The 16,142-nt window shown below is 45.5% G+C and overlaps 1 protein-coding gene across 1 annotated transcript; it reads right to left on the reverse strand.

The window, feature by feature from the left end:
• Positions 1 to 6,338: 6,338 nt before the first annotated feature.
• LOC135098812 (nascent polypeptide-associated complex subunit alpha, muscle-specific form-like) lies at positions 6,339 to 13,247 on the reverse strand. Its single transcript, XM_064001201.1, has 7 exons — positions 12,858 to 13,247; positions 12,203 to 12,276; positions 10,798 to 11,565; positions 9,840 to 9,974; positions 8,686 to 8,855; positions 7,148 to 7,274; positions 6,339 to 6,741 (listed from the first exon to the last, which is right to left on the reverse strand). Exons 1-6 carry the CDS (start codon positions 13,176 to 13,178, stop codon positions 7,213 to 7,215), a joined length of 1,530 nt encoding a protein of 509 aa, XP_063857271.1. The 5' UTR covers positions 13,179 to 13,247; the 3' UTR covers positions 6,339 to 6,741; positions 7,148 to 7,212.
• Positions 13,248 to 16,142: the final 2,895 nt, after the last annotated feature.

Consider the following 16,142-nt stretch of genomic DNA (forward strand, 5'->3'; position numbering starts at 1 on the left):
ACAAAATAACATTACACACTGATATTAAACACTTTCAACATATTACAATATTCATTAACAATACATGCAATTAACTTGGCACTATGACAGTCAGTTTTTACTGCAAAATTAAAGTATTTACCTCGGTCACCATCCTGCCTTCCCTGGTTGTGGAGGTTACAGTGTGACACCAGGACCTTAACCTTTCTTACTAGGCCATCATGATGAGGAGATACTTGTGTTACTCTTCCCAGTTTGCACAGGTTCCTTGCTACATTCTGATCCTTGATGATAACTATGTCATTGTCATTTACACTGAGATTCCTCTTTGGTGTTGTCCACTTATTTCTAAGTTGTAGGAATTGCACATACTCCTTTTTCCACCTGGACCAGAACTGGTTGGCCAGGTATTGTGCTCTGCGCCATCTCTTTATGCAGTACAGGTCCTTCTTAATGCAAATGCTTGGAGGAGGCAGCACTACCTTTGTTTTCATAGTTAACAAATTACTGGGTGTCAACGGTGTAGGACTTTCTGGGGAGTTAAGGTGGTCCACGGTTAGGGGACGACCATTAACTATATTTTCCGCTTCAACTAAGAAGGTTCTCGGATCTTGGTCATCTAACTGGGTACCGTGCTGATCAAGTAACACAGAGAGTACATTTCTCAGCGTGCGTATCTGCCTCTCCCAAACACCTCCCGTGTGACTGGAATTGGGTACGTTCATGTTAAACACAATCCAGTCACACTGATCTTTCATGAGTTCTTGTCTGACTTTATTGTTATTTAATTCTTTCAAGCATTTCTCATACTCTGATTTGGCTCCCACAAAGTTAGTTCCTTGGTCACATCTCAGCTGTGTTACGGGCCCTCTTCGTCCTACAGAGCGACGGTGTGCACTTAGGAAGGAACTTGTATCCATGCTGTTGGCTGTCTCTGTGTGCACAGCTCTACATGCCATGCAAGTAAAGAGCACTCCATATCTTTTAAGCTCTTTATGCCCCTCTTTGACATAGAAAGGGCCAAACAAATCTACTGCTGAGTATTTAAAAGGAGGTGATGGTTGTAGTCTGTCAATAGGCTGGTCTGCCATCTTGTGTCCCTGTGTTGTACTTCTAACTTTATGACAGATGATGATGCACTTTGAAATGTGCCTTGATGCTAGGGATGATCCTCCTACTATCCAGTATCCACATCACCTGATTTCATTTAAAGTTATGCCCCTGCCTTGATGGTTTGTCCTTTTGTGATGGTGGCATATTATCAGCTGGGTTATGTGTGATGTTTTGGGGAGGATGACTGCATGTTTGGATTCATCTGTCAGATTAGAAAGCCTCAATCTTCCTCCTCCTCCTCCTCCTCCTCCTCTCATGATACCATTTTTGTCAATGAAGGGATCTAACTTATATAGAGGGAACTGGTCTTGTCTATCACTTTTGTTCCCTTGCCATTGTCTCCTTTAATTAAAGAATTATGGTTAGCAGATGATTTCAGTACATTTATCTCCTTTTGGAATGCCTTTGCTTGCAGTTGTTTTATAATTAGATTTTCAGCTTGTGACACTTGTGCTACATTTACTGGCTTATATGTGTTTCCCTTGACTTTAGCAGTGTCATCACCTTTTCCTCTGAAGCTGTTCAGAAGCTTGAGGCATACAGCAACTGCCCTCTTTGCTTTAAACCAATCAGAAAAATACTTCTTAAGTTTTTCTAGTATATCTGTGGGCTGTTGTTGTGTACCTACAGCATGGCATACAACTTTCTTCACTTAAGGATCATTCTCATTTATGACCTTGTACTGGGAATGGCTATCAATTTTGCTATGTTGCCAAAGGAATTGTGGGCCGTTCCACCAGATCTTGCTATTACACAATTCATCCGCTGTCATGCCTCTAGATGCATGATCTGCTGGGGTATATATATACTGTGTCTCTACAAATTTCCACTGATCTGGTGAAGTGTGATCTCTTATTGTTTCTACTCTATTTGCAGCAACATATACATGGAATCTCTTTGCTTCATTTGCAATGTAACCAAGGACTACTTTGCTGTCTGTCCAAAATACTTCTTCCACATTATTATACTCAAGTTCTCCCTTCAAGAGTTTATGGATTCTAACTGACACCACTGCTGCTGCTGCTGCTGCTAGTTCTAGTCTGGGAATTGTTATGGTTTTTAGAGGTGTGACGCGTGACTTTGCCATTACTAATGCACAATGAATTCGGCCAGTCTTGCTAATTAATGTAATATATGAGCACTGGCCACATCCCTCTTGACAGGCATCTGAAAAGTGATGGAGTTCAACCTTTCCTACTTCCCCAAAGTCATGGGGTTTGTAGCATCTAGGTACCTTTAGCTGATCTAGTTTGTGCAGCTCATCCTTCCATTTTATCCATTTAGGTTTGACATAATCTGGCACCTCCTCATCCCATTCAACTGCATTCTTACATAATTCTTGTAAAATTTGCTTTCCAGTCAGTATGAGAGGTGACACCAGACCTAATGGATCATATATAGAGGTCACTGTTGACAGAATGCCTCTCCTGGTGAGTGGCTGGTCTTTCACCTTTATTCTAAATTGAAATGTGTCAGATTCTATGCACCACTCAACTCCCAAAGTTCTTTCTATAGGCAGTGTGTCTTCATTCTTACTAAAATCCAAACTTTTAATTCCATCTGCTCTCTCATGAGGAGAAATTGCAGCTAATACAGCTTTGTTGTTGTTTGACAAGAACTTATGAAGGTTGAAACCTCCCTTGTAACATAATTCTTTGCTCTGCTGAATAAGAGTGACAGCTTCATCCATTGTAGCTACTGACTTCAAACCATCATCAACATAAAAGTTGTTTGTTACAAACTTGGCCGCATCAGATCCACACCCCTACGTAGTCATCTGCAGCTTTCTTAAGTGCAAAGTTGGCTACACTTGGAGATGATGTAGCTGCAAACAGGTGAGCTGTCATCCTGTATTCAGCTATCTCATTATTAAGGTCACCATTTTCCCACCAAAGGAATCTTAACCTATCTCTGTGTTCTGGGTTGATCTTCACTTGATGGTACATTGCTTCACTATCACATACAACTCCAATGCTTTCTTGCCTAAACCTACACAACACTCCAATAAGTTTGTTGGTAAGGTCTGGGCCTTGTAACAGGTGACTGACTGACTGACTGACTGACTGACTGTTTAATGACTGGTTCCTGTAGTTTGCACTACAGTCAGAGACAACTCTCGGCTTCTTTGGCTTTCTCGGATGATAGACTCCATGATGTGGAATGTACCAGACCTTACCGTCATTCCTAACTAAATCCTTTGTGGGTACAACCTCTGCATAACCCTTTGTAATCATATCATCCATGAACACTTTGTAATCACCTTTGTGTTGATTATCCTTCTCAAGTTTAGCTCTTAACAAACTTGTTGAGTCTCTGCTCTGCTAATAGTTTGTTGTTTGGAAGCTTGACGTTATCATCTTTAAGAGGAAGGGGCAACTCATAATGGCCATCCTTCAGCTGATGTACTCCTTCTTTCATCTTACTCATAAATAATAAACCTTTTACCTTCATATGATAATGGAGTGTCAGCTGACTTTCTATCACTGAAGTCAAGTTCAAACATATCTCTCACTTGAGAAGGATTAATCATCTCTTTGGTTTTAGTAGGAACCACTAAGAAATTAACCCTCTTTTCTTCATTGATTTCTACTTCTTGTGTCACTGTTCTGTAGACTACCACTGTATCCTCCAATGGACTTGAATGGGGTGGGTTCTACCAATGATCCCCCAACCTAGCTCTGTCCTACGAGCATAGGGATGCTTCTTGCTATCACCTGCTATTTGCTCTTCTGCCATAATGGCTTCTGCACAGTCAAGACCAATGAGGAGGAGTCCTACTATGTCAACGTTTGGGTCATATTTCATTAGTTTGTCAGAGACTGCCTTTAAGTGGGGCCAGTCACAAGCAGTCTGGGGCCTTGGTATCTGACTCCGTCCAGCTGAAGAAATGTTTTCTGTTGAATGTGCTGAAGGGACTGATATTTCCACTTCTTCATTATAACCTCTTACTTTAATTAAGTCCATGAATTTTGATAGAATCAGTGATTTGTTTTCCACTTATTGTGTGGATATTGAGTGACACTGATGGTCCACTAACTCCCAATTTATTCAGAGTGCTTTCCTTGATGAATGAAGCATCAGACTGCTGCTCATCCAGCAGGGCATACACTAAAACTTTATTCTCTCCATTACTAACATGATGTAACCATACAGGAACTATCATCATGGTGTGCATGTCGTGTGTCACTGATTCTGTAACTTTGACCTTATTTGCTACTACTGTGGGTTTATCATCTTTAGGCTGAGTTGCTTGTGCTGGCACCCTTTGGCTCTCAGTTCTTGTCATGTCATCATTGTGAAGAGCTGTGGGATGGTATCTCTGACATACTTTACAAACTTTCCTTCTTCTACAATCCTTTCCTTTGTGACCCATTGTTAGACACCCTGTACATAACCGTTTTTCTTTAGCAAATTTGTACCTAGTATTACCATCAAGTTTGGCAAATTCCTTGCAGTCATCTAAATCATGATCCTTTGTACAGTAGTGACAGAATGGTCCTTTCCTTTCCAGGTCCTTGGGGATACTGTTTGTTGGCTTGTACATTTACTTTACTTGGGAATGACCACATTGGTTTTTCCTCAATTGCTTTGGCCATGAAAGTTCTACCCCCCTCTCTTCTTTGTCATGATGTTTGATTCCCTTGGTTTCCAATTGGTTGCCCTTGTGTGAGTTTTGATCCAGTCATTTACTTCCCTACTTACTGAATTCCAGGAAACAAAAGGATTGCTTGCTCCCTTTGTATCTTTGTGGACAAATTGACATAACATTTGCAAGGGTGGGTGGTGGTCTTCATTGCTACTAGGGGTGTTGTTATTACTGTTAGTATCAAGATATATCATTGCTTGCTTTCTCCAGTCATGAACAATGTGTTCAGGGAGTTTTGCTAGCACCTTTCTCTGCTCTCTAGGGTCATTCAGAAATGACAAATAAGAAGTGTGGTTCATTGCAGCTAAACAGCACTTCAAAAAATCTGAGAATGCTGTTAATGCTGGACCATTATGTGGAGAGATTGGTAGCCAATTCATTAACTTTTTTGTGTAAGCATCAGCTATGATGCTTTTGTTTTCAAATCTATCCCTAAGAATTTTCTTTGCTTGCACATAGTCAGCATCAGAGTTAAAGTGCATTAACATTTTAATGGCATCCTTTGCCTCACCAGTTGTATACCTGTCTAAGTAGGCAAGTCTCTCTCTACCAATAGAAGTTGTAGACTCTACATAAGTTTCAAAGTTTGTCAACCAACTTTGAAATTCCATGGGTTCTCCATCAAAGGTGTTAGGTTCTATTGGAGTGAGGCTCCACTTGGGATCAGGTATATTGATTGCAAAGGTTCCCCCAGGATGGGAAAAGGATTGATGATTCTGTCTCACATTATTAGGCATGTTAACATTCAGAGTGTGTCCACGAGAGCTTGGTACAACACTTTGAGCTGTAGGGTTGAGATTTATTACCTGAGGTTCACTAAATATTTGTCCATCTACTTCATTTGTCATCAATTCATGATCTGTATTGCAAGAAGAAGGTTCCTGTGGGTCATGGAATGTAACATATTTGTGAGGCATGGCATTGTCACTTTGTTCATTTGCAATTGCTTGTGCTTTCATTTCATTTTGTGACTCTATGTATTGTTCAAGATAACTTTGCTTCTCTACACTTTCATTACCTGGAACCATTTTTACTTCTTCTTCAACTAAGACCATAAACTTCTGCATTAGCAACTGCTAAATCTCTCTTTCTTTTTCTTTGAGAACATTGCTTCAGCCTCTGCTTTTGTCTGAGCTAACCTAACTTCTGTCTCTGCACACACACTACAATACTTTTAAAACAAACATAAATGAATGGATTTATATAGTAAATTCAGAGCTAAAGAAAAATAGAATAAAAAATAAACAAATAAAGATAAATAAATAAAATAAATAAATGCAGTAATTTAGCATAGTTACCCCAAAAATGTACAAGTCAGTCTGGTTTTCTTTGTTTCCTTGCACTGTTGACTCTTTTCCTTGCATTTCAAAGCAAAACAAAACAAAGTGGCCCTTGGAATGTGTCCCTCCTGCATAAAAGGGCCAGATTCTCAGGAAACCCTTTGTATTATTTGTATGTGCAATATTTTTCTATCCTCTGTGTCTATTGTTTTATGTCCAAAGGATGGGTGGCAGGTTGCATCATCCTTCTTTGTTGTGCAGGCTTTAGTCCAACAATATATATATCAATCAATCAATCATCTTGGTAATAAAAAGAATAATAACAATAATTTTTAACTTTATTTTCTCGGTTCTATTTCCTTTCTTTAATAATAATGATGAAAAAATAATAATAATTATATAATTTAATATAACCTAACATAGCCTATCTTAGCTCATAACAGAAATAGGTAGGTCAGTTAAGTTAGGCCAGACTAAACTGCCTTACTTTAGGTCACTCATGTAAGAGAATTATTGATCTTATTGTGCTAAATCCTAAGGACTCCTGCTATCTGATGTCATTCTACTTCTGTTCTCTTTCAAATTTCTCCTCATCTCCCTCCACTCCTTTGCACCGCTGTAAAGGGTCTTGGCGCACTCCCTTACCTCCTCCTCCTCCTCTGACGAACAGTTCCAGTGGTACTTGAAGAGGCCGCTCAGTTTAACAAGCTCATTCTGGCTCACCTGGAAGACAAGTGCCAGTGAATTAGTATGGAAGCTTGGGTGAAAATACAGAAGCAGGAAGAGAGTTTCAGAGTGTACCAGTGAAAGAGATAGAAGATTGAGAATGGTGGTTAACTGTTGTATTCAGAATGTGGAGAGAGAGAGAATAGGGGTGAGGGAAAGTAGAAAGTCAAGTCTTGTATAGCAAGGCTGCAGATTACAATTCACCTGTAGCTGTAATCAGTTGTTTACTCATTGATACTCAGTGCCTCCCAGCTGACCCATGCCTCTGGTCTCCTGGTGGCTTTGCTTCTCCCCAGACACTCATCCTAGCACTCCTAGCTCTCCTGCATCATCATAGTACACTAGTGTTGTGAAAACTATCTATATTTTGTGCTGCCCTGTCTAAGAGTCTGGATTAGCACACCTAAAATGAAGAAGCACTGTGTTGTTCCCTGTACTTTGCGTCTTTCTGGTCCAGTGTTGTCTTGATCACCGTGCACTGGTGTTACGAAGCCCTGTGTCTTGTGGCGTCACATCCAACAGTCTGGGATCTGAAGCATCATGGATGTTGTTCAGTGCCTCAAAAACTCAATTCCTCCAATTCAATTCCTATGGTGAGGCCATAGGATGACAGATTAACAAGATTTCTACATCATTAATGGGAGAAACATTCTTGACAACCCTGCTCATCATCTATGTGAGGTTTGAGAAAGTTGTGGTGAGGGAGCAAACCGTTTGTGAATACTGGCCTGTGTGTGTGGCAAACACTCTGCCACAACAGAAAATATTGATAAGTTAAGTCTGGCTTGCTTGAAGTAGGAAGTATTTGCTTGAAGCTTGATGTGCATTAGAGAAAAGAGCTTGCTTAAAAGAGAGAGAAAGAGAAACAGGGGGAGGAAATGGAAGCATCTGCATTTGATTTCAAGTATTACAGTTCCTAATAATTGTGGCACCACTGTGAATTACTGGCCATTAAATTTGCTTGGGTTAGATAAAAATTGCATTAATTTTTTTGAGGATCAGTATTTTAGAATGAATGAATAACAAACACATTTTATATGTGCAATAAAGAGGGATTAATGACAGCTTTAGATATTCTCTCTCTCTCTCTCTCTCTCTCTCTCTCTCTCTCTCTCTCTCTCTCTCTGTGTCTACCATTCACTCAGTTACCCCTCTGCATTGATACACACCCCCAGACCACCTCCTCGCACCTCCCATCAGTACATCACCACTGCACTCAAGCTCCACTGCTCTCAGCGCCTCACCACCAGACGTTGCAAGGGCCCTATTCTGAAACGCCTTGCTCTCTTGCCATGACTATTTTCCAAGGCCACAGAGATGATCAGCCGGGTTCTCAAGAGTGTTTATCATGTTATTAATGTGGAATTCTTGTTAATATGCCACTAGAACCATAAATACACCCTTAGAAACCTGTGTAACATCAACTAGAGAGCTTTTTTTTAATGTAGTGAAGGTGCAGTGCAGAAGCGTTTGAGAATTTTGAGTCTTATGATCCAACCAGACCAACATTTCAGATACACGCATCACTGTAACCTTCCTTATCTCAGTCATTGAGTTAATGTGGCCAGGCCACATGCTGCTTCTGTCTCCAAGAACACACCTACTCATTTCACTGATATAAGCAACCTTTTCAAAGTCCCTCAGAGCCTCTTCCATTTCTAACAACAACCAATATTTAATGGGCTCCTAAACACACACACACACACACACACACACACACACACACACACACACACACACACACACACACACACACACACACACACACACACACACACACACACACACACACCTGCAAGAATTTGTCTTACCCTTAGCCAGTACTCATCTTATACATATAAACAGCAAAGTGAATGAGTGTTGTGGGCATAGCATTGCACCACTGCCTGCATAAGTTACTAAAGCTGTGACGCACCTCACATGCCTTGCCTGTCACCTTGCCTGTGGTCTGGGGAGGGGTGGGGTGGGGTGTTACGTCGCTGGTGGTGGTGGTGGTGGTGGTGAGGGTTACTGGAGGAGGCTTGGTGAGGGCTGGGGTGGGTGGAGGGTGGCTCAGGCTGGGGGTGGGGGTGGCATCATCATCATCAGCTGTGACACGGCTGGGAGAGTACCTGCAAGAGAGAGAGAGAGAGAGAGAGAGAGAGAGAGAGAGAGAGAGAGAGAGAGAGAGAGAGAGAGAGAGAGAGAGAGAGTTACAATGTTTAGAATCGAGTCAGTCACGCCAGCCAGCCTCTCTCTCTCTCTCTCTCTCTCTCTCTCTCTCTCTCTCTCTCTCTCTCTCTCTCTCTCATTCATTCATTTTCCTTGTATTTCTATAAATTTTATTTCTTCTTTATCTTTCTTCCTTTCCTTCTATTTCTTTCCTTTCATCTTCTTTTCCTTCCTTCCTTCCTTCCTTATCGTTTCTTATCTTCCTTCCTTTCTTCAATCTTTTCTTCCTTCCTTCCTTCATTTAATTAATTCACACACACACACACACACACACACACACACACACACACACACACAGGGAATTCTGGAGAGAGAGAGAGAGAGAGAGAGAGAGAGAGAGAGAGAGAGAGAGAGAGAGAGAGAGAGAGAGAGAGAGAGAGAGAGAGAGAGAGAGAGAGAGAGAGAGAGAGAGAGAGAGAGAGAGAGAGAGAGAGAAGAGGGGGTGGGGTGTTTTAGGAGGTAATATAATGGTAAGTTATTGTTTTACCTCCAAGCCATTCCTCCTTCTCCTCCTCCTCCTTTCTTCTTTATCGTGGAATATCTCTTTATCTTACCATTATTCTCATTCTTGTTCTTTTCTCCTCTTCCTCCCCCCCTCTCTCTCTCTCTTTCAAACAAACAAACAAACAAACACGTCTTTTTCTTTCCCTCCTTTTAACTCCCCAAAACTTTCATTCTCCCATTTCCATCTCTTGAAATTTCCCCATTCTCAGCCCATTAACAGCCAAAACACCCCCATTACCACCCATTAACACATGCAGAGCTCCAGTGACACCCTCTCCCACCCCATTCCCACCCCCATAAACAAACTTACCATCCCCTTCACCCCCAAACACCCCAAAAAACACACCATTCACTCGCTCATCACCCCTTGCCTTACTTACCCAAAGACTTGGCATCGAGGGTGTTGGGGGAGGGGGAGCGGGCTGGGGGGAGAGACTCGCTGTTCCTCCCCCTTGTGGAACCCAGTGGAGGTCATCAAATACTGTCGCAGGGGGAGAGTACCCATAGCCCTTGCCCTGGGGGAGATGGGGAGATTAGTGTGGGGACGAAATGGGGAGGTTGGGGGAAAGAAGGGTGTAGTGAGACTGGAAGGTAGGTTATGATGGAAATGGGGGAATCAGGGCAGCAGATGGGGAGGTTAAGGTGGGGAGATTAGTCTGGGGAGGTCAGGAGAAGGAAACTGAAGGGAAAATGTGTGCTTAGTTTAAGGTGTGAGATGAGGAGATGGGGAGATTAATTTGAGGGTGTGGGGAAATGGGAAGGTTAGGGGAGAGAGGGAAATGGGGAGGTGAGTGACGTTTGGAAAGGGAGAAAAATAGGGAGATTAGTAAGAGGAGATGGGAAGATTCATTTTGGGGAGATTGTGGGAGGTGGGGGAGGGTAGTGGTGGTATTAGAATGGGGAGATGGGAAAATTTGTTTAACAGAATATGGAGGTGGGGAGATCAGACTGGTGGGGAGATGGGAAGATTGTGTTCGGTTTTAGTGTAACTGGAAAGGTTAATTATATGGGTCTTGTATTTTGGGGGAGGTTAATTCAGGCAGGAGATGGGGAGGTTAGTTTGGGGAGTCTGTTAAGGGCAGTGTTTGTTTGTGTCATTGGGGAGATTACCTAAGACGATTATATCGGAATTCATTACATCAATATATATATTAAAAAAAAAAAAAAAAAAAAAGGGAGATTAGTTTGGGGAGATTTGGGAGAGGGGAGGTTAAAATAACAGCGTTGTACACCTGTGGGGAAAATAGACATTAGTACACCTGAGTTAATGTAATTAGCAGAGGCAAAGTAAGGAAGAGGGGAGAGGGGAGGGAAAGAACAGAATCTCCTCTTACTAACCTCCCTATTTCTCTGCTCTGCCTTGGGGCTGTGATGGTGGTGGTGAGAGCCTCCCACTCCCTGGCTGCGCAGCCCCAGCCCCGCCGCTCGTAGGGGTACACCTCACCCAGTGGGGAGGGGGAGCGGCAGGGGGACCTCAGCCCCCCGGGAATGGGAATGGCGCGGGGAGTAGCGTGGGGAGCGGCTGGGGGGTGAGCGGCCCCGCTCCGGGGAGGCACGGCGGTCTGGGGGTGATGAGCGGCGCCCCGGGGAGAGGGTAACAGAGAGCGGGTAACACGGGTAACACGGCGTGGGGTGCGCTGGGGGCTCCAGCGGTCGCGGGGTGGGGCAGTGTAGTGGTGGTGGTGGTGGTGCTGGTAGCATGGACTGCGCCACCCTGTGGGGCTGGCGCGGCGCCCCCATCGGGGCTCCACGGGGGCTGCGGGAGAAGGGAGGACTGATGCTGCTGTGGTACTGCACCACGGGGCTGTGGTACTGGCAGTGGTCTGGGGGCGGGGAGCCCTCGGGGGTGTGGCAGCCGCCACACCCTGAGTAGCCATCTGGCCTGGCGGTGAAGCAGGGAAGCCGCCAGCATGTGGGGGGCGCTCTGGGGTGTGTGGGCCGTGGCAGTGGTCTGGGGGCGAGGAGCCCTCGGGGGTGTGGCAGCTGCCACGCCCTGAGGCCGCCACGCACTGAGTAGCCATCTGGCCTGGCCGTGAAGCAGGGAAGAGGCCAGCATGTGGGGGGCGCTCTAGGGTGTGCGGGCTGTGGTGGTAGGGGCGGGCTGGGCTGCAGGAGTACTATAATAATAATAATAATAATAATAATAATAATAATAATAATAATAATAATAATAATAATAATATTGCTACTACTACTATTACTACTACTACTACTGCTACTACTATTATTATTATTATCGTTATTTTATAAAGTTTGGAAAAAAACGAATAAGAGAGAGAGAGAGAGAGAGAGAGAGAGAGAGAGAGAGAGAGAGAGAGAGAGAGAGAGCGCTAACGGTTTTTTCCCACGGGAATGGTCGCATGATGGCTTTCTTGCCCGGAAAGCGTCTCTGACTGAAGATGCAATCTATAAATTTATCAGATATAGGATATTTCTGATTTCATGATAAGAAATGTTGGAAAATGTACACCTAAAATGAAACTTCATTTATAATTCTACCACAATTAATAAGAAAGTTACAGATTTTTTCTTTATTTATGCATATTTTTTTAAGTGTCACTGACACATTACCTTTATTCCATTAATATTAATACTACTACTACTACTTCTACTTCTACTACTACTACTATTACTACTACTAATACTACTACTACTAATATTGCTAATACTACTATTACTACTACTATTACTACTACTACTACTACTACTACTGCCTGGCGGCTGACCATACGTACGTACATACATCGAAGGCGTAAGGTCCCGGCCGGCGTGGATTGATGTGTCATGAGCAGGGTGAAGGCCGCAGGAAGCCAAGGCCTGGAAAGTGTTAGCGCGAATCAAGGCGGTGCTGAGGTCCCTGGCCGGCGGCGCGGAATCGTGTGTCATGAGCAGGGTGAAGGCCGCGCCACGCCACGCCACCACGGCCCGCGGCGGCCTGATCATGATGACAATAATGTGACCACACCTGTTCACGGGCGGCGTGCCTCTCCCGGCGGCGGGGGGAAGAGAGAGAGAGAGAGAGAGAGAGAGAGAGAGAGAGAGAGAGAGAGAGAGAGAGAGAGAGAGAGAGAGAGAGAGAGAGAGAGAGAGAGAGAGAGAGAGAGAAATATGTAATAATAATAATAATAATAATAATAATAATAATAATAATAATAATAATAATAATAATAATAATAATAATAATAATAATAATAATATCTAAAACATTCTCTCTCTCTCTCTCTCTCTCTCTCTCTCCTAGTGGTAATTTAAAAGATTTCTTAAATGAATTGGAGAATATTATTGTTTGTATCTGGTCCTAAGTGAACTACATTCAACATTCAATGAATATTGAATTGATCCATGTGGTCAACTGGCTGGAATCCAATAAATTATCTCTTAACATAAACAAAACTCACTATATGGTGGTGTGGCTGGTGGTGGGTGGGGCGGGGCTCGGGGGCCGGGGGATGCAGGACGGGGGGCTCGTCGTCGTCGCTGTCATGTCCCCCGGGGGACACCGGCGCCCCTCCGATGGGGGGCACCTCCCGGGGCGGCGAGGCTGGTAGGGACTCCTCCCTGTGGGCAGGCGTGGGGCAGGGCAAGGGGACGGATAAGGGGGGCAGTGGGGCAGCTGCCATGGGAGGAAGGGGGACCGGGGGCTTGGGTCTTGGCAGGGGGTCCTTCTTGGGCCTGGGGATGGGGGCTGGCGGGGTGATGGTGAAGGTGACGGGCGGCATGGGGATGTTGGTGAGGTCCAGGGTGGGTGGGGGAATGGGGATGGCATCCAGGGTGTCTGGGGTGGGGGGCGGGGCGGGGTGGGTGGGGCAGAGGAGGAGGAGGAGAGGGACATGTTGGAGGGGCTGTGCCTCTCACTCTCTCTGGTAGGGTACGGAATATCCTCTAAATTGAATGTCTTTGCCCCAGATGCCCCGCTGGAGGAGTCCGGGGTCAGGTCATAGTACCCAGACGTGTCGCTGGCCGGGTAGCTCCTCCCTGACCCTGAGGTGACCCGGAATGCCCCGGTTCTGCCCCGTTTTGGCGATGACTCCCTTGGTGACTCCTTGCTATCGATCCCAACCGAGCCACTGGGGAAAGTGGCTCCTCTTCCTCCTCCTCTTCTTCCTCTTCCTCCTCTTCCTTCTCCTGTTCTTGCAGTCTTCTTGGTGGAGTATAAGAGGGGCTTTCACCATTATCCGAGTGTCTGCTGAATCTTCTACCCTCTTCTTGTTCCTCTTCCTCTTCCTCCTCCTCCTCCTCCTTCTTCTTCCTCGAGGTGATGCGTTTATCGTCCTCCTCCTCCTCCTCTCTGCCACTTACTGCAGTCCATTCTTATCTCCTCTTCCTCTTATCTCTTGTAAGTCTTCTCTCCTCCTCCTCCTCCTCCTCCATTTGTACTGAACTATCACTGCTCTTCCTCCTCCTCTTGACCCTCTTCCTCTCTTTCTCCTTCCTCTTCTTCTTTGCCTTCTTTTCCAGTTTCTTCTGCCTCCTCTTCTCCTTCATTTGCTTCTTCCTCTTCTTCTTCATCTTCTCCAGGGTCTTCTGTTCTTTCTTCTCCTCTTCCTCTTCCTCCTCCTCCTCCTCTCTCATCCTCTTTCTTCTTCTTTCCTCCTCCTCTTCTTCAATTTTCATGTAGTCTTCCTCCTCTTCTTTATATAGTGATGTGACCTCTCTCTTGCATCTTCCTTCCTCCTCCTCCTCTTCCTCTTCCTCCTCTTTCTTCTCTCCTCCTCCTCCTCCTCCTCCTCCTCCTCCTCCTCCATCCACCATCATAAGGAAAGCTTCGTATTCTTCGGTCAAACAATCGGGGAAGACCTTTGCCTCACTCTTCCTTCTCTTTCCTCCTCCTCCTCCTCTTCCTCCTCTTCCTTCATCTTCTCTGGGATAGTCTATTCCTCTTCCTCCTCTTCCTTCACCTGTACCTCCTGGTCTTCCTCTTCCTCCAAATTCTTGATTATATTTTTATTTTCCTTCCTCTCCTCCTTCTCTTCCTCCTCTCTCTCTCCCCTCACTTCTGTCCGTCCACTTGCTCTTCTGTGTCAGAGTCCCACTTGGACTTGGCCGACTTGTGTGCGGGGGGGCTGGGGCAGGGGGCGGGGCAGGGGGTGGGGTAGCAGAGGCAGGGACACAAGGTACTGTCCTTACTTCCTCTGGCCAGTTGTCAACGTGGAGATACCAGCATTTCTGTGCACGGGTGGGTGGATGGAGCGGACCTGCGTGGCCTGTGCGTCCGTGCGTCTGTCCTTCTCCTTTGCCCTGGGGCGGTCCATTCTGTCGACCCTCTCCGGCCTGTCCCTGCTACGCCGTTCTTTGTTTCTGTTCAGCCGAGCCTCGTTCTCCTCCGGCCGGACCTTCATGGTGCAGCCCTTGGGCTCAAAACTCTTCAGCTCCTCAGGGGTGTCCAGCAGCTTGGCAATCGGGGCCAGGCCAGGACCGTAAGGGTTGAAAATTATGTTCTTTAAACCCAGCACCTGTTTCAGTCTGGATTCCTCGTCGCGAATCTGTACGATTATTGATACTTTCTCCTCCTTCTTCTTCTTGCCTGCCGTGGGGGGGCCACTGTCAGGGAGGGGGTCGGGCCAGGGGGTGGGCCGGCTGAGGTAGATGAGGCTGTTGCGTCGCTGGTGGTGGTGGTGGTTGTGGTGGTGGTGTGGAGGGGTACTGAAGGAGGCTTGGTGAGGGCTGGGGTGGGTGGAGGGTGGCTCAGGCTGGGGGTGGGCGTGGCATCATCATCATCATCATCATCATCATCAGCTGTGACACGGCTGGGAGAGTACCTGCAAGAGAGAGAGAGAGAGAGAGAGAGAGAGAGAGAGAGAGAGAGAGAGAGAGAGAGAGAGAGAGAGAGAGAGAGAGAGAGAGAGAGAGAGAGAGAGAGAGAGAGAGAGAGAGAGAGAGAGAGAGAGAGAGAGAGAGAGAGAGAGAGAGAGAGAGAGAAAGGGGCTGTGAGGGGCTGGGAGGGGCTGGGAGAAGCTGGGATGGACTGGGAGTCTTGGGGACAGTTTGGGATGAGTCTGGAATGGTCTGGATACACTGGGAATGAGATAAGAGTGAGAGAGAGAGGCTGTGAGAGGTTGGGAGAGGCTGTGAGAGGTTGTGAGAGGCTGGGAGAGGCTGAGAAAAGACAGTGAGAGGCTGGAAGAGGGTGGAGAAAATAATGGGAAACTGGAAAAATGAGAGGGAGAGATGGAGAGACACACAGGTACACAGACACACCTGTAGGAAGGCCTCATTAATATCCCCTTATCAGCTGGAGGGAGAGCTACAGCTAATGATCTTTTCTTCTTCCTCATCCGTGCCTCCTCCTCGTCCTCCTCTTCCTCTTCCTCCTCCACCTCGTACTCCGGAACTGGCGACCCCACCACAGGCACCTCCGACGTGGCCTCCTGCGGGATGGCAAGGTAGTTAGGGTACTGTCGGAGTTAGCGTTTGTGTGTGTACGTTGGTTAAGTTTGGTTAAGTGTTAAATACACAATGGTATTTTATATTAATTTCAATATTTATCTACTTATTATCTGTATTTTGAAGATACATGTAGCATTTGAACTGTAAACCTTTCTAATTGTCTGTCTCCTGCACACCCAGCTTGTCAACACCCCTGAGCCTGCAAATGGGTCACTGAACAGTAAATAAATTTGTCTGAGTCCCCTACATACACACAAGTGGCTGGCCAAACACTGCATCAACACAAACAGTGGATA

The sequence above is a fragment of the Scylla paramamosain genome, unplaced genomic scaffold (assembly GCF_035594125.1).
Source record: "Scylla paramamosain isolate STU-SP2022 unplaced genomic scaffold, ASM3559412v1 Contig82, whole genome shotgun sequence".
Lineage (NCBI taxonomy): Eukaryota > Metazoa > Arthropoda > Malacostraca > Decapoda > Portunidae > Scylla > Scylla paramamosain.

Bases quoted from the DNA above. Each gene is read 5' to 3' on its own strand.
- LOC135098812 (XM_064001201.1), bottom strand. From the start codon at position 13,178: ATGCCGCCCGTCACCTTCACCATCACCCCGCCAGCCCCCATCCCCAGG. The intron at 12,277-12,857 runs GTGAGTTTTGTT...AACACTTTCCAG, and splicing joins ACCAGCCACACCACCATATA to GCCTTGGCTTCCTGCGGCCT. The intron at 7,275-8,685 runs GCAAGGTGACAG...ATGATGCTTCAG, and splicing joins CACCCCTCCCCAGACCACAG to ATCCCAGACTGTTGGATGTG.